Source organism: Podarcis tiliguerta (assembly GCF_965153285.1).
Source record: "Podarcis tiliguerta genome assembly, chromosome: Z".
In the NCBI taxonomy this organism is placed as follows: domain Eukaryota; kingdom Metazoa; phylum Chordata; class Lepidosauria; order Squamata; family Lacertidae; genus Podarcis; species Podarcis tiliguerta.
The window spans coordinates 29,866,033-29,883,873 of record NC_139553.1 but is presented as its reverse complement, the minus strand read 5'-3'; the positions used below and the strand labels follow the sequence as shown (position 1 = coordinate 29,883,873).

General features: G+C 45.0%; 1 protein-coding gene across 1 annotated transcript in view; it reads left to right on the top strand.

Annotated features, from left to right (window-relative positions):
- Positions 1-7,347: 7,347 nt before the first annotated feature.
- Positions 7,348-17,841, top strand: part of POF1B (POF1B actin binding protein) — a 41,698-nt gene continuing 31,204 nt past the window's right edge. The window contains exon 1 of the mRNA XM_083423684.1: positions 7,348-8,253. Coding sequence (XP_083279810.1) covers positions 7,684-8,253 — 570 coding nt within the window. The 5' untranslated portion in view covers positions 7,348-7,683. The remainder of the gene's footprint in view (positions 8,254-17,841) is intronic.

Here is a 17,841-nt window from a genome sequence, read left to right as displayed (position 1 = left end):
GACACTTAGTGGAATGACCTGCGTATAAAAGTACACACCTAGGTCAAAATTACCACAGATCAGGAATTCAAACAGCATAATTTAGAGAAGAGGAAAAACCACCCTTGGGGTTCTTGCTATTCTGACAACCGGGGGGGGGGGGGGCTTCAGACTTTGGTGTGCATTTTGCACAAGATTTTGGTGATATCTCTTACAATTTTGGTGAGATCTTGCAGGAAACTGGCACTGCTTCTCCATCAGATTACTGGCAGGTCACACTCGGGGAACAGAGGCTGGAGTCTGACTCGGGAGAGCGGGTCAGTGATTTGTACCAGCCAGGGGGCAAGAATTAGAGGCAGGAGAAGATTCAGAGCTGCCCAGTGTCACCCATCTCCGGCCTGCTAGGTGCCCTGCAACCGCTTTGGATGCCGAAGCCTTTAAGAGCTGCTGCCTCGCTAGTGCAACCTTTTCTGACTGCAACCTACAGCCCTGGGGTGGCTTTGTGCTGCTCTGACCTCAGCAGGGTCTCCTCCTGCCCGCTGAATGTGGCTCCTTGTGTTGCTCTGGTCTCCCCTCTGCTCTGTGACCCGAGACTGATATTGTGGCAGCCGCCATTGGGCTATCTGTGCAGGCACCCGTCCCCTTGGCTGCGCATGCGTGCACCCTTCCAGGCCCCAACCCGTTTCTCTGGAGCCCATATGATGTCACATGCATGACATGTTGGGTTGCCCAGCCGAGCAGCCGCAATGGAAATTTTGTGGGTGCCAAGATGCCCCGAGATGGTGTGTTTGCTGCAGGTGTAGTTTTGCACATTCTCAAGCAGGAAGACAACTGTGGCACAGATGTTGCAGGACGCTGCAGCAGCTCCCTTGCCGTTCACATGGATCTTGGTCCTACACACACTGTGTGTTCAGGCCCTTACCCTCAAAATTCCCTCACCAACACCTCTGTTTAGAAGTCCTGGTCATGAGCTGGCAGAGGCTGCAATCACCTAAATATGCTGCTGGCTGCTAACTCCTCCTCCAACTCACATACTACTGGGGGGGGGGGAATGACAATTTTTGTGTACTGAAGGATGAATGATGAAAGATAAATAAAATATACAGTGGTACTTCGGGTTAAGTACTTAATTTGTTCCGGAGGTCTGTACTGAACCTGAAACTGTTCTTAACCTGAAGCACCACTTTAGCTAATAGGGCCTCCTGCTGCTGCCGTGCCGCCGGAGCCGGATTTCTGTTCTTATCCTGAAGCAAAGTTCTTAACCTGAAACACTATTTCTGGGTTAGCGGAGTGTGTAACCTGAAGCGTATGTAACCCGAGGTACCACTGTATTTGGTTTTTGCATGTTCCTCCCCAAATCTGGTATCTTGAAGGCAGGATAATGTCTGGCTAATGAATAAGCTCCAGTTAGACAGAGTTGTAATTGGCTCAAAACATCCAGAAGCATTATTACTACTGATGACTAGTCTGTTGGTGTGCCTGTTTTTTGCCCCTTGGTTTCTGCAAGCGATGACTGCAGTTGGGTATAATAAGCAGACTGCAGGCTCTTAATATATTTTCCACCTGCTTGTTGGCAAAGAAGCTCATTGCCTGGCTTTAGGATTGCCACTTTTGCCTTTGGGAACCACAGACCAGACAGAATTTCAGGAGGTGAAGCATTCCTTTTGTTGCTTCTCCATGTTAGGAAAAGCTTCACTTAATGCATTTGTGATATTTTTTGTTTTTTGTCTTTGAGAAAAGTAAAAAAACACACACCAAAAGAGTCAGACGCCTTAAAGGCTTTGGTAGGGCTGTAAAAATTTTCCCATGTGTGAGAATTCTCTTAAACAAAAACCCTGTCCTCTCCTTACAACAGCTTGTGGCGTTGAGGTGCTGATCTTGCACAAAGTTCTTTGCCAATTAAAGGGTGTTGGCTGGATATGATCTCTCCTACTCCAAAAAAATAAAATATTTTTTTTTAAGTGCCCTGTTCCTGTGAGCCTATGTGAAATGCATTTGCATGGGAAGCTCAGAGAATGGTCTTCCCTACAAATTTAAGTGGCCTAGCTGTGATGCAGTAGGGTGAAGCTCCCAGCTTCAGGTGGCATTGTGAGGAAGAGGAAAATAGATGAACTGGTGTCTGAAGGGTCATCTTGGGCCATCCAGATGTGAGCTTCCATAATCCCTGGCCATTGGCCATTCTGGCTGGGGCTAATGGGAGTTGTAGTTCAGCAACATCTGGATGGTCAAAGGTTCCCCACACATGGATTAGACCGGGGTGGCCAACTCCCAAGAGACTGCGATCTACTCTGAGTTAAAAACTGGCAGTGATCTACCCCCTTTTGTTGTTTTCCCCCCAAAAAAATTCACATTAATCACATACAAAAGAAACAAAGAGAAAAGAGAAAGAAAAACATTACAGTGCACAAAAATAAAGAAAAACACATAAAAAAGTTTTCACTTCCAAATGCTAATTTCATTACATTGACAACTGACTTCTTCGAATCCCCTCTAACTGAATTTCATTTTATCACCTAATTAGCAGTTCTCCAAATTCGTATTTCTAATAATATTAACTTCTTTCATTTACTAACTTCTTCTCCATTATTAACACTCCAATCATTTGTATTTTTTAACAACATGATCTACCCCCTTTTGGGGGGTTCAGGTCAAACTAGTTGAGGTTTTTTCGGAAGGAGGAAGGCCCGTTTTTGGGGTGCCGGTCAGAAATGCTAAGCTTTTTTTTAGGGGAGCCAAAGTTGTTGAGCTTCTTTGGGGGGAGCCAGTGATCTACCAGTGATCTACCACAGATGTCCAGTGATCTACTAGTCACGATCTACCTGCTACACATGCCTGAATTAGAGGATCAACACCAGAAGGGTGGGGTACAATTTTGGGTCTGCTTCAAATTATATCAGGACAGCTGCATCTGCTGAAATTTCCTTTTCTGCTTGCATTTAAAAGCAGTGGCGTAGCGTGGGTTGTCAGCACCCGGGGCAAGGCAAGTAATTTGCGCCCCCTAACCCGTGGATTTTAGCAGGGGGCAGAGAGCTGCGAGTGCAAGCGCCCCCCCCCCAGATGTTGCATCTGGTGCGGCCGGCCCCCCCCTGCACCCCCCACGCTACGCCACTGTTTAAAAGAAGCCTACCTGCAAACCAAACAAAGCAACATGCAAACCAAAACAGAGCTATCATTTAAAACGGGCACATCTCTGATTTTGCAATGCAGTTCTCCAGCCAATAAATGTGTAGTAAACAGCATGTGCTAGGGTGAAAAATGTGCAGAAAAATGTATGTGTGGGTGGAAAAAATATCATTCAAAAATCAATTATATTAGAAAATATTGCTTCGGAAAAAATGTGTGTTAGGCAAAACTGCACATGAAAATGTGTATATCAGGAGAAAGTCACACTTAAGATGTCGGTGAGTTTTCTTGGCCATATGGAGGTGCCAGCAGGGATTGAAACTGGCACCTTCTGCTTGGGGTCTCAAATGTCAGCATTGCCCTGTGTGATGCCAAAATTTGCCCCCTTCCCCTGCCTCTCACCTTCCATTCTACATCATAGTTGTGGCGCCCCCTGCGGTGTCCCAGAGGCTTAACTCCCATCAGCTCTAGCGAGCATGGCTAATGGGACTAATGGGAGTTGTAGTTCAGTAACACCTGGAGGGCCCAAGGTCCCTCACACTTGACGTATTGCGCAACGTAACACTATAGCCACTTAATTCACACCATCCTTACCTTCCCAAATAGCATTTCTCTAGCAGTGTCTGGTAAACTGCATATGAAAAGGATACACACTTATTATAGGATTGCTCTCGTGTGGCTTTAATGAATACTATAACTAATTTGCATTGCCTGCTTCAAGATCGTCTATGGGGATATAATAACAGTGCAGCCATTGCATGCCGATAAATTACAGTACAGATATGGTTATTATGTTACCGAGACAAAAAGCTTGCTAGAGGCGAGACTGGTGTTATTCTACCCTCAACAAGCACATTTTTACAGCTGTCTTTAAAAGCTGACATGAGGCAGAAGCCATTGTCAGTCTCTTGCAAGAATTCGGGGAAAAATATATGATAGTAATAATTGCTTTAGGTATGTAATTTTAGGGTATGATCTTAATGCTTGTGGGGGTGTGGTGGGGCGGCTTTTTAGATGGCAACGGCCTTCAAAATGTGGTAAACCAGTCCTGCTGCACTGCGGGGGGGCGGCGGGGGGGTTTGCTCATTTGTTTTTTAAAAAGTTTGAGCACCCCTTATTTCCTGGCATAAATCCAGTGCAAGTGGTTCTCTCTGTTTTGCATCACTCCTTCTAAGAGCAAATTCAGTGTCCCCATGCCATCAGCATCAGGGCCAGTGGACCTACCGAGAAAGAGGCACTATCAGTATGCATCACAGAATTTTAGAGTCAGGAGGTACCTTGAATGTAATCTAGTTTGAGACACAAGAACTACCCACTTTGGAAGAATGGCAGATGAAGGTGATGGACTATATGGAATTGGCGGAAATGACCGGCAGAATCCGAAACCAGGGAGAAGAGTTAGTGGAGGAAGATTGGAAAAAATTTAAAGACTATTTACAGAAATATTATAAAATTAATGAATGTTAGAATGATGTTGGATTGAGGTTAAGGGGTTTTTAGTAACAACGGTACGAAGGAATATGCAAAAACGGAATGTTAACAAATGAAAATTTAAAGGTATAATATATTAAGATTAAGATAAGGATAAAGTAAAGAGGGAAAGGATTTGCTGAATAAATAAATGGAATTGGAATACAAAGAGGGGAGGTCTGGGAAACAAGCAAATGCAAGATATGTTATGAAAAATTGAATTGTTTTTAACTGTTTTTCTTTATTATTTTTGTATTTTTCTTTTTGTAACGTTATGGAAAATCTTAATAAATTATTATTATTATTATTATTATTATTTAAAAAGGTAATCCAGTTTGACCCACGGCTCAGTGCTGGATCTGCAGTGCAGAATGCCTCCACAGCATCCCTGACAGGTGCGCCAGCCAGCCTCTGCTTAAAATATTTGCAGCAAAGGTGAACCCACCATTTCTCACAACAGTTTGCTCCACTGCTGAATGGCTCTTGCCATTAGGAGTTTTCTTTTCTTTTTTCTTTTTTCAAATATATTTTTATTATTTTCTTCCTTAAACAATACTTTCAACAATACAATAACAAACATAAAACTTTCTGCTCTACCGAGCATGCGACTTCCCTTCCTCCTTTCAGCAGGTTTTCCACTTTCAAATCCTGTCTTGCATTTTAGTTCTTTCATCTATTGTCAATAATAATAATAATAATAATAATAATAATAATACTTTATTATACTTTTATACCCCGCCCTCCCCAGCCAAAACCAGGCTCAGGGCGGCTAACACCAAATATAAAAACAATTGCTTGAAATACAGCTTAAAAGAACAAGATTAAAATACATTAAAACATTAAAATGCAGCCTCATTTCAGTGGAAACTCAATCAAAAACTTTTTGGGGGATGAAAACGTCAAGTCTTCACCAAGGCTACCTATCTACATGGGCCAGAAAAAACCCAGGAAAGTCCCCAAATAGGAGTTCCAACACAGAAGGAGAAAGAATTGAAGATTTATTTCAATCCTGCTACTCTCTTCAAATTTTTACAATAAATTTTCAGATAAACAATAAATTTACTCCAGTTCCTTTGAAATTTTTGATCGTCCTGGTCCTGAATTCTGCAGGTCAGTCTGGCCAGTTCTGCCTGCCACTCTGCAATCGTAGGTACTTCCACTTTTGGGCCATTAAAGTTCTCGCTGCTGCTGTGGCGTACATAAATAGTCTTTGATCTATCTTCATAATTGCCTCTCCCATCAAACCTAGCAAAAATGCTTCCAGTTTTTTGGGAAAGGTATATCTAAACATCTTTTTTTAATTCATTATAGATCTATTTCCAAAAGTCATTAGGAGAATGAATAGCTGAATTTCCCATTTGTTCTAGATATGTCCTCTTGAGGAACAGTGAACAAGTCTTCTCTTCAGATATCTGAGGACCACTAGAATGTCTCCTCCCTTAACCTTCCCTTCGCTAGGATAAATATTCCAAGCCTTTCCATTGTTCTTCATGGGAACTGGTTTCCAGGCCGTTTTCGCCTTCTCTGGACATGCTCCCATTCATCAATGCCCCTCTTAAAATTTAGCATCCTGAACTGGACACAGTACCCCTGATTCAACCTGACCAGTGCCGAGTGTGATCTGGAAAGTAGCCATTCTACCAAATGACATTGGGCATTTGGCTGACCCCAAATAATCCAGTGAAGTTTATTTTCCATGTTCCTGTGCTATATGGAGGTGCTCCCCCTTGACAGGGCCTTCTTGGTGGCAATTCCATCTGTGGAATGCTTCCCTGTGCTAGTGTCTTGATCATCACTTTCGACTTTCAGCAAAAGTGAAACTCCAGTCTTGTCTACCCAAACAGTTGATGGCTGAAAGATACTGGCCTTGGCAACCTTCAAATTAGCAACTGTGAGGGCATGTGATGGTTTGTAAATTTCTTCAGATGTTCTAAATGTTTTGAATTGTTTTCAGCTGGGGTTTTAAAAATGTGTTTTTTATTATTTTGAATTGCATTGTTTTAACTCTTTGATGTTTGCAACCCTGGGCTCCTTTGGAAGGAAGGATAGGCTAGAAATGTAATATAAAAATAAAAATGTGTAACTCATAGCAAAGTAACTTGGAAGAATTAAGAATATTCAGTCTGCTGAATCAGGTTAATGGTCCATGAAGTCCTGTTCACACAGGCAGAGGCCCATGGGAAACCCATATCGAATTCATTGCCACAAGATACTATTCAGGCGGCTTAGAATAATAGAATCTTAGACACTATTTGAGTGGCAATGCTCACCAATTTTTGCTAGGGGAGAGGCCCCCTCAAATATTTTATTGGGGGAGGCGAAGGGACTTCGGCCCGTGGAGTGGCCCCTAGAAATTTGCTCCTATGCTTGGAACTAATCCCAAACGAACTCAACGGACAGCAAAGCTTAAGCAGTCCTTATACGGGAAGAAGAGTATTACACGCGATACGCAAAATTGCTTATAAGTTTGCACCGGAAGTTTTTTGCTTTTCAGATGAACCTAGACTGGGGGAGAGGAGCGGCCCAAATGACAGTGGCGAGTGCAGGACAGTGCACCGTTGACCTTCGCCTGGAGGAAGGTGGCGCCCTGCTGTTCACAGGGCGGATTTTTGCCAAGTGGGTGGGCGTGTAAAAGGCATGAAAGTGTTGTTATTATTATTAATAATAAGAACAAGAACGGATTCTTGGCCAAGAGAGAACGAACAAACGAAGTAATTTATTGATTTCTTTAGAAACTCTAAAGAAAACAATATTAAGGCAAAGGGAAGAGACGAGTGGGGAGAGGCGGGGTGGAAGCGACTGTCGGCTTTCCTAGCCGCGCCTCCAATAGGGCCAAAGTCCCCTCTCGCCTGGCGCAGAGACAGCAAGAGCGTTGCCCGGGCGGGTGCTTGCTTTGGCACCTGGGATCCTGGCTTCCTGCCCGTTTCCCTCCTGGCGGTCTGGCTCTGTGCCCGGGGCGGAGCGGACTCAGGTGAGCTGAGCCGCGACGGCGCGGCAGGCGTGTCCCCAGCGGCGAGGGCGGCCCATCCTGCTAACCCCACGCCCGGCGCACCTGCCCGGCCAGTGCCAGCCCGTCAGCTTCCCTCGACGGTCCTCCAGCCAGAGCCAGCCATGTACGGCATCCAGCAACAAACCCAAGCGACGACGCTGCCGCCGTGCATGCGGCCGCCGCAGCCCTGCTACACCCCGCCGGCCCCTTGCTACGTGCCGCCCGCGCCGGCCCCCTGCTACGTGCCGCCACCGCCGGCCCCTTCCCGCCCTTGCTTCGAGCCTTGCGGCCCTCCGACGATTCCCAGGCCGCTGCCCCCGCAGACGTGCCCGGCCCAGCCGCCGGTGGTGACCGCCAGGCCCTGTTACGAGCCGTGCGGCCCGCCGTCGGTGTCCCGGCCGCTGCCCCCCCAGCAGACGGTCCCTCTCCCAGCCACGCTGCCCCGCGCGCGGCAAAACCGCCCCGCGCCGCTGCCGATGCCCCTGCAGTGCCCAGACCCGGTGCCCTGCTCCCAGGACGGCTGCCACAGCGGAGGCAGCGTGGTCTACGAACGCGTCCGGACTTACAGCAGCCCCGGCGGGAAACGCGTGCAGCTCCTGGACCCGCCCAACTGCTTGCCTCGTGCGCCCTCCCCCTTGGAGACCACCCCGGGCTGCCAGCACGTCATCTGGAGCAGCGACCCCCCGCTGCAGGTAAATGATGGTTTTCCTTCCCGCCCCGTCGAAGGGCGCTGGCGTCACTCGGAGGGTTATCGGGGGCTTGGTTTCCGACTTTACTATTTTGGTCCCCAACCCGGCTTCCTCCGTGGCTCATTTTTCACGCGTTACGCTTAGCAAATGCACTCCCCTCCGAGGTAAGGGCAAACGTGTCCAAAAGGGCAGTTGCATTCATTTTCCTCTCTTATCAGTTTCCTTGTCCAGCATCATTTTATCAATTGGTCTTTTTATTGGGGGGGGGGGCATAGGAGGCAGCTCCTTGGAGGCCGAGGTCCATTGCCCCCCATAAAACATTTGAGGGAGCTGCCCCCCAAGTTGATGGTCATTGCCATTCAAATGGTGTGTGATTGATCATATGGGGCAGGCCTTAGCTGTCCCCTCCTGCCCATATTTTATTCAAGTTGGCACCCTTTTGGGGGGTGGGGGAGGTTACTGATTAGAACACAGCTGTGTTAATCAATGAGGCTCACCCTGATCCCCAAGATTAAGCACTTGCTAACATTTGGGGGCATAATGTTACACGGCAAGGAAAATTTTTGACTCACCGCACCCCCTTGGGTTGGTGGCTCATCTCCCTGTCAAATTCTGCATTTATGGCCTTGGTCTGTGGTGCTTTGCTTGTTGGAAATTGTCCCTGTGAAATCCCACCTGTGTCTTCTTCAAATTTAAGGGCCATTGAGTTCCATGGGACTTAATTCCCAGGGAGATATCAGTAGGATTCATAGAACCATAGATTTGGAAGAAACCTTGCGGCATCTAGTCCAGGGGTAGGCAACCTAAGGCCCGGGGGCCGGCTGCATCCCAAAAGCCTTCTCAATCTGCGGACTGTCCGGGAATCAGTGTGTTTTTACATGAGTAGAATGTGCCCTTTTATTTAAAAAGCATCTCTGGGTTATTTGTGGGGCATAGGAATTCATTCATTTTTTCCCCTTCAAAATATAGTCCGGCCCCCCACATGGTCTGGGGGACGGTGGACCGGCCCATGGCTGAAAAAGGTTGCTGACCCCTGATCTAGTCCAGCCCCCTGCAATGCAGGAATATGCAGCAGTCTCTTATGGGGATCTAACCAGCAACCCTGGTGTTACCAGCGCTGAACTGTATCCAGCCGAGCTATCCCATCTAAATCATCGGGAGGAATCCATTCATGACTGCTGAATGGTCACAGAATAAAAAGTATTTAAGAGCAGGGGGTTGGATTATTTTACCCTACCTTTCCAACTCTACAGTTCTGTGAGAAACTGCAATCCGCTTACAACCAATTCAGTTTCTAGTTTTCATTGGTGACTTGACCCAACATATATTTTCACAAACACAACTTTATTTCAGGGGTAGTGTGTGTGTGTGTGTGTGGTAAAGAGGAGCTGAGTCCATGTGCACATTTGTATTGGAAACGATTCGCCTCCCACAGGCATGAGTGGGAGCGAAAAGCCCACAGGCCTTGGTAAACACAGCTGCCTGTTTGCCTAGGGAAAAGCAAATTCTGTCTGAGCCAGATCATAGGGTGAAGAAGGGAAGATAGTGTCTGTTTATGTTGATGCACCAACAAGATATAGTAAGCTGTTGACAGTAGGAATTGTTATTAGTATAGAAACATTTATTTCCTACTTTTCCTCCAAAGAGCTCAAGATGGCATGCATGATTCTTCATTTGGTCCATTTGATTTTCCCCAACAACCCTGTGAGGTATGTTAGGTATGTTAGACAGCAAGTGGTCCATTGTCATCTGGTGGAATTCATAGGTGATGGGGAATCAAATCCAGTTGTTATACTCCAGCTTCCATAATCCCTCACTCTCTTGGGTTGCAAACATTGGTCTCTCTCAGCCGTACCTGGAAATGCTAGGGAAAAGAACCTGTGATCTTCTGCATGCAAATCTGATGCTTTACTACTGAGCTATGTCCTTTCCCCCCAAAAAAGGAGTTGAACATGTTCTATGACCCCCTGCTGGATTTGTGTCTGGACACGCCTTTGGGAAATAACTTTAGGGAACATAATATTTGGTACAGAGGAAGTTCCATTTGTTTATCTGGAACTACTTGAAATATCTTTTCCTGTGAAATGGATAATCTGTATGTCTTGTGTTATCTCCATGGTCAGTGGACTTTGGACTATGATAAAAGCAATGTAGTGTTTTCACTGAGAAGGAAAGGCAGGACAGTAAGAACAGCATGAAAGAAATGAGCATAACATAGACCAGCTTTCCTCATTCTGCTCCCTGCAAGGCGTTGGCCGTGCTGGTCAGGGCTGATTGGAATTATAGTCCATCAACGTCAGGAGGGCACCACGTTGGGAAAGGCTGCTATCGGCCTTCAAGACACACTAGTTCCTTAACATTGAATCCAAAATAGTTACCAGGAAGAAGACAATCCTTATATCTTTGAAGGTGGCTTTTTTGGTTTATAGTATATTCCGATACTAAAAAACAATAGGGCCAATTTTCATCTAGATGTAGAAGGCAGAACTGGGAGAGTACTGTATGATGAAATTTACAATTACTTGCAGTAGCACAATGTTTAAAGATTGCTCAGGGGACAGTCCATTCAGGGTTAGCTGCAGGGCTTTGTGATTTGCTAACTACATCTAAAGGTTTTGCCTGCGCAACAGTTTCATATGCAACCACCAATGAGGATAATTGGATTCTGACTGATCTGAACAATTTTATCCAAATCTGCTTTTTCAGAATTGCTACTGTTCATAGGATCAAAGGAACCTGCCTTTTATTGAGTCAGACCATTGGTCCATCTAAGTTACAGGTTGCCAACTCTACTCGCTTAGCCTGGTTTTCACATCACGCCTAGTCAGCCATGTCTTAGCTCAGCAGCAGAACAGCCAGGGAGGAGCGATCGGCGTCTTGGGAGCCAGCATGCTCTCTTGTCCATGCTAAACCATGGTTTGGTTTAGTGTAATGTGTGAACTAACTGGCAGTGGCTCTCCAAAGTTTTTAGATGGGGGGGGGGGCTTTCCCCAGCCCTACCAGGCGATGCCAGGGAGTGAAGCTGGGACCTGTGGCATGCAAACTAGATAACTCTACTGTGGCTATTAGTTAAAATCAGGGGGCAAGTACTCAGTATACTGTGGAAAGTTAGTTTCTGCTAATTCCAAAGGAAATAATGTTTTGTACGCTAAACGTGATTTAAAAAAACAACAACAACTTGTGTAGGTGTGCTGTGCCACATCAGCTTTTTGGGCTGTCCCGATGTTGCGAGGAAGGAGGCATGTCAACTCTAAATGCCAGGCAGGGTAACTCCCTGCAACTGCATTTGGTGGATTTGTCAGATGCATGGGTTTTTCCTTCCTCCACAATTGACCTTTCGGATGGCAGCCCACTCCATCTGGAGAAGGGGAAATCATGGAAGCTGGTGACTGGGGAAAGCCACAGACTTTGGTGACGTCTGCGCCATACATGTAAAGCACCAGGTTTCCGTGTGTGGATGTGACTTCAGTTGTTCCCAGAGGCCAGGGGATGGTACCTCACCAGCAGTTCTCTTGCTCCTGCCCAAGCCATCCTTTTCCACTCCTGCTTCACATTGCCCACCCATTCCACCTCTGAGTAATTCTTGGCAGCTGAATCGTCTTATTGCACTGAATTCTTGTGTCATTAAAAAATTACACAAAGTGTAGCAGAGAAGAAAGCATGTGTAGAGTTTAGGTAAAGGTAAAGGTACCCCTGCCCGTACGGGCCAGTCTTGCCAGACTCTAGGGTTGTGCGCTCATCTCACTCTAAAGGCCGGAAGCCAGCGCTGTCCGCAGACACTTCCAGGTCACGTGGCCAGCGTGACAAGCTGCATCTGGCAAGCCAGCGCAGCACACGGAACGCCGTTTACCTTCCCGCTGGTAAGCGTTCCCTATTTATCTACTTGCACCCGGGGGTGCTTTCGAACTGCTAGGTTGGCAGGCGCTGGGACCGAACGACGGGAGCACACCCCGCCGTGGGGATTTGAACCGCCGACCTTTCGATCAGCAAGTCCTAGTTGCTGAGGCTTTAACCCACAGTGCCACCCGCGTCCCATGTGTGTAGAGTTTACATTTGTGCTAAATATGGATCTCATGGGGATATAGGGAGCTGCCTTGTTCTGAGTCAGATCCTTGGACCATTCAGCTCAATATCGTCCACGCTGATTGGCAGTGGAGAGTATTTCCCCCCCTAGATCTACCCAGAGCTGTTGGGGACTGAACCTAGGATTTTTTTTTTTCCATGATAGGCAGATACTGTGCTACTGAGCTAGTCTGCAGCCTTTCTTAACATCTTGGTATGTTGAACCTGTCCATCTGTAACCTCTCTCTGTACAAGCTGGGCATGAAACAAAACCTATCATAGATATTTCAGAACCTTGCATTTGGCATTTATATCCCATTGTCTTTGCCCCTTTTGGCCAGTACTCTGGAAGGAGAGAGTCAGCTTGCTTCTGACTGAGCAACTGGGCGTAAATGCAGCTTGTGTATCATCCTGTATATATTAACAGAAAAATCATTCTCTGGTTGTGGATCTGTCTGAAGTCAAAGTGGCACCGTTCAAGCACAATAAAAAGGAAGTAGCAGCAGGCTCAGTGAAAAACCCTACTGTTTGCAGAATTATGGCTCACTGACTCTAAGCGGGGATGAAAAACAAGGGAGAAAGAATGAGATGGATTATCCTGGAATAAGACATGTCTGACAGGCTGGGACCCTGAAACATGTGCAGTCTGCACTGTAACATTTCATACCCTCCAACATTTTTCTGATGAAAATAGGGATGTCGTAAGGAAAAGTGGGACATTCTGGGATCAAATCAGAAACTGAGACAGCTTCAGTAAATCCAGGACTGTCCCTGGAAAATAAGAACATGTGGAGGGTCTGACATTTTGCTGCAGCTCTTGCTTGTTTTCATTCATAGCTCTTAATGTACTTGAACCTCAAAGATATAAGAAGCCATACCTCAGTTATCACAGTTATACCCAAACCACAAAAAGACCTCAAATAAGTTGAATCATAAAGACCTATTTCATTGATTGACATGGATGCTAAATTATTTACAGGCATAGTAGGCTAGTAGGCATTCAGAAATTTTACCCAACTATGTCCACCTTGATGAAGTCAAATTCATAAGTTAAAGATCCATGGCCTTCCTATTAGAGGAGTTCTCAGTACAATTTTCTGAAGTCCATAACTTACTGTTCTTCTGATGCTGGATGCAGTCAAGGCATTTGATTGTTTAGACTGGTAATATCTCTTTGAAATTCTACATTCCTTTGGTATTAGTGCATCCTGGGTTGATGTGCTTTATAATTTTTATTATGGGTCAGTGGTCCAAGTTTTAATGAATGGGGAATGTTCTTCAGCATTTCCTATTGACCTGGGCATGAAGCAAGGCTGCTGACTACCTCCCCTGCTTTTTGCTCTGACCATGAAACCCTTAGCTTTGGCATTGAAAGCAGAAGATGATGCAAAATGTTTTTGAATTATTTGGATAAACCTATATTATCAGTATGTTCACAGATGGTGTTGCACTATTCCTTTCTGATCCTGAAACCTTGTTACCTGCTATTATGCACCAACTTGCTATATATAGCAAGATATTTGGGTTCACTGATAGCTTCACTAAATCTGAATTGATACACAACCTGCCAAACCAACAACTGCATTGGCACAAAACAACTGGCCTGAAACTCTGTAGTGCTTCTTTTAAATAACTGAGAGAGAATGTACTGAATAATCTGTCTTAACTAGAGAAATTGAACTTTTCTCACTTGCTAAAATATTTAACAACTAAGCTCAAAAATTGGTCAAAGCTCACAGTCTCATGGTTTCTACAACAAAAAAGATTCAATTTCTGCACCTTCTTTACTTATTCCAATTGGAACTCGCTGGAACTCAGTTCTGGCACCTCTCAGGTGGGTGCCATTGCCATTCTAAGAGAACAAGGGAGGTAGGTGTTCATGGTGAGTTCCGGCACCTCTTTTTCAGGAAAAATAGCACTGCCAACAAGCATACCTGTCTCTCATGTGAATAATTGGCAAAAAATAATACTGAATTTTATTCATGCAAGCAAGAGGCCTCGGCTGCCTCATAAAACCCTTTAAAAGGTCAAGAAAGAAGTATAGCAATGCCTAACCTCAAATGGCAAACAACTAATAAGCTCTGTTCTCCTTGTATGGGTATGTTTTGTTATTTGAAATTAAAAATCAATTAAAAAGAAAAGAAAAGGAGGCCCATGCTATATATCCTGTGAGGCCCAGGCAGAGCTAATATTATAATCTGTGTTATGTTTCTGCATTGCAATGGTAATATCTAATCCCAGTTATCAAACAGAAGGCCCTTCATCATCAGCACTGATGACCCTAGAGAGATACACACTTTAGTGATGTTCATAACATAGGGTTGTTTGCAACTAAGTTCTGCTCCGAGTAGAACTATTGAAATTAATGAACCTGGTCGTGCTCATGAATTTTAACGGATCTGCTCTAAGCATTGCATACAATGTATGGGACGTATGAAAATGGCATTGCTTAGCACACTAATCCCATTCAGATAAATAGGATCTGGCTTGCCTGCATTGCACCTGGCAATGTGGTAGGTACAGTTTATGCCTCTGGCTCATTAACCGGAAACTAGTCTAGGGCACTTGGAACTACTTCATTTATGCTATGTACAAAAACAAGGAGCAGAAAACAAGAAAACAAGGAGCTTTTAACCCTTCCTCATCTTTGGCATTGACAAAGCTGACACCAACTTCAATGCTGATTTAATCATTGTCACTGTTGAACCTTCCCTCCATGCATTAGGTGTCTGCCTTTTTCTTGAAGATCATTTGGCAACTTTTAAAACACACACACACATATACTATTTGCTCTAGACTGAAGGTACCGGCCAGTCAGTGCTCAGCCAGCTCCTAAAAACAGACAAAACCTGTTTCCCCAGCTCAGTCTTGGAGACAAGTCTGAAACAAAATGCAGCAGGTGTGTTTCTATGGCTACTAAAATAAGTTTAGTTTTCCTGCACCCTTAAAATGAAGTGTTGTCTCGGAGAGTTCTTTGTTTATGCTCTTCTGTTGTGTCTGGAAAAATCCTCACCCGGTCACCCGGGTGTCTAAAAATTCTATGAATTTGAAACTTTCTGCTCCCCCAACCCTTTTGTCGCATTCTGATCTCTGCACCCAGAGAGAGAGATTTATAGAAAATCAATATTTCTGTTTGGCCTTTGTCACTGGAGCTTAAAATGCCAGAGTTGAACATTTTTTGACATTCTAAAAACTGAAGATGAATGCTCTCTCATTACAGAAGTAGTAAAGGTCATCCTGAATCTAGTTTCTGCTTATCTGAAAGAGAGCATTTGAACAGAAATCTTGTCAGTGCTATAGACTCAATATATCAAACCTCTTTTAGCACAAACTATGGTTTATATATCAGACCTAGTCATATCTTGTAGATGTTTCCTTACTGTCATAAGGAACTTACAGCACGATCAAGAAATAAGTCCCAATGTATTCATTGAGGTTTCCTCCCTAATATGTTTACTTAGAATCACAGCCTTCATTTATGAGTGTTTTTCCTACTTTGTAAGTTTTCCTTATTGATAGTACACACAATATTATTACTGGGGAGAGGGCTGTAGCTCAGTGCTAGAGCAGCTGCTTTGCATGTATCTAGCTTCAATCCCTGGCATCTTCAGGTAGGGCTGCCTGAAACTCCGGAGAGCTGTTGCCAGTCCGTGTAGACAATACTGAGCTCAATGGACAATACTGAGCTCAATGGACCAATTGTCTGACTCAGTATTAGGCAGCTTCTGTGTTCCTAATTTATCTTATTATTGCTCCTAATATGCATTATAAGGCAGCTTCCTGTATTAATAACAATAATAGAATCTCATTGCAGCTAAACTTGTGACACCTCAGGACCAACCCAAAACATTTTGCGGTCTAGAGCAGAGAAGCAAATGGCACCAACTGTCCCCCCAGCTCAAGGTACACCTTGAGTGCCCAGGTGCCCAAGGCCAGCCTATTCATTTTCATGGCTGAGATGGCAAACCCACAAGTCCTCCTCTTGGGGAGTAAACAACAGCAATTCAAAGAACTAGCAATTTGCTGCCTTTTCACGAGCCCCAAAAATCAGCTGCCTGAGGCAACTGTTATGTACTGAAGTTCTCACCCTGGGCCAGCAGGGGGATACTGTAGATAGTTTTCACTCAGATCCACATATGCAAATAAGGAATTGAAAGTGACGTTCAGTGATTGGATAGTTACAGAAAGTTGTTACTGTTGCTTTGTAGTTGAGCTCTATATAAGCAGGTTGGCTGAACCCTTCAGCCCTGTTCTGTTCTGGGCCTGTGAATAAACAAGAGCTGTTTGAAGAATCGCTGTGTCATCTGATATGTTTACCCACAACTTAACAGTAACCATCTCACTCCATCTAATGGTAGGGGCGGCCCTAATACATTGCATATAGACACTAGCTTGTGGCACAAAGCCAAAACTAACACTTATCGCTCTACCGGCTTTTGCCCTTAGTCTCCGTGTGATGAGTGAAGTGTGTGCTTCTCATCTACCAGAACTCCAAAGCCCAGCCCATTCACAAGTATATGGCCCTTTGAAGGTTGCACAGAAGTTCAGTGCTGATGGCTGCAGCTCTTAAATGTTGATTGGTCTGACCTTTCTGTCTGAGCTCCTGGGCCTTATAATGTTTGCATGGCAAGGATAAATCAACCCGGGAAACTTTCTCAAGTGTTTGCAGAGGCACAGAAGAATGCAAGAAAGAGAGATAAAGGGGTGGGGGATGGCGGCAAAAAAGATGCCAACCCAACAACCAGAATCATAGAGTTGGAAGTTGCCACGTGGCTCATCTATCCCAACCCCTTTCAATGCAGGAATATTTTGCCCAATATGGGGCTCAAACTGACAACCCTGAGATTAAGAGTCTCATACAAAATTAAGAGTCTCCCAAAATGGTCAAAGGCCTGGAAACGATGCCTTATGAGGAACGTCTAAGGGAGCTGGGCATGTTTAGCCTGGAGAAGAGGAGGTTAAGGGGTGATATGATAGCCATGTTCAAATATATGAAGGGATGTCACATGGAGGAGGGAGAAAGGTTGTTTTCTGCTGCTCCAGAGAAGCGGACACGGAGCAATGGATCCAAACTACAAGAAAGAAGATTCCACCTAAACATTAGGAAGAACTTCCTGACAGTAAGAGCTGTTCGACAGTGGAATTTGCTGCCAAGGAGTGTGGTGGAGTCTCCTTCTTTGGAGGTCTTTAAGCAGAGGCTTGACAACCATATGTCAGGAGTGCTCTGATGGTGTTTCCTGCTTGGCAGGGGGTTGGACTCGATGGCCCTTGTGGTCTCTTTCAACTCTATGATTCTATGATTCTATGATTCTATACTTTACTGACTAAGCTGTCCTGTGTGTCTGTCTTCTTTAGACCACACTAGTAATAGTGCCTCTAGCCCTGCCCACAATTGATATGTGACCCTGGAAAGATGGAAAATTTGTCTCCCATCCCTGTCTTAACTGCCATCTCTCAGGATGGCAACCTGTTTGAACATCACTTTCTATCAATCCCCAATTGAAGGCATATTGCATGTTTGCAATATGC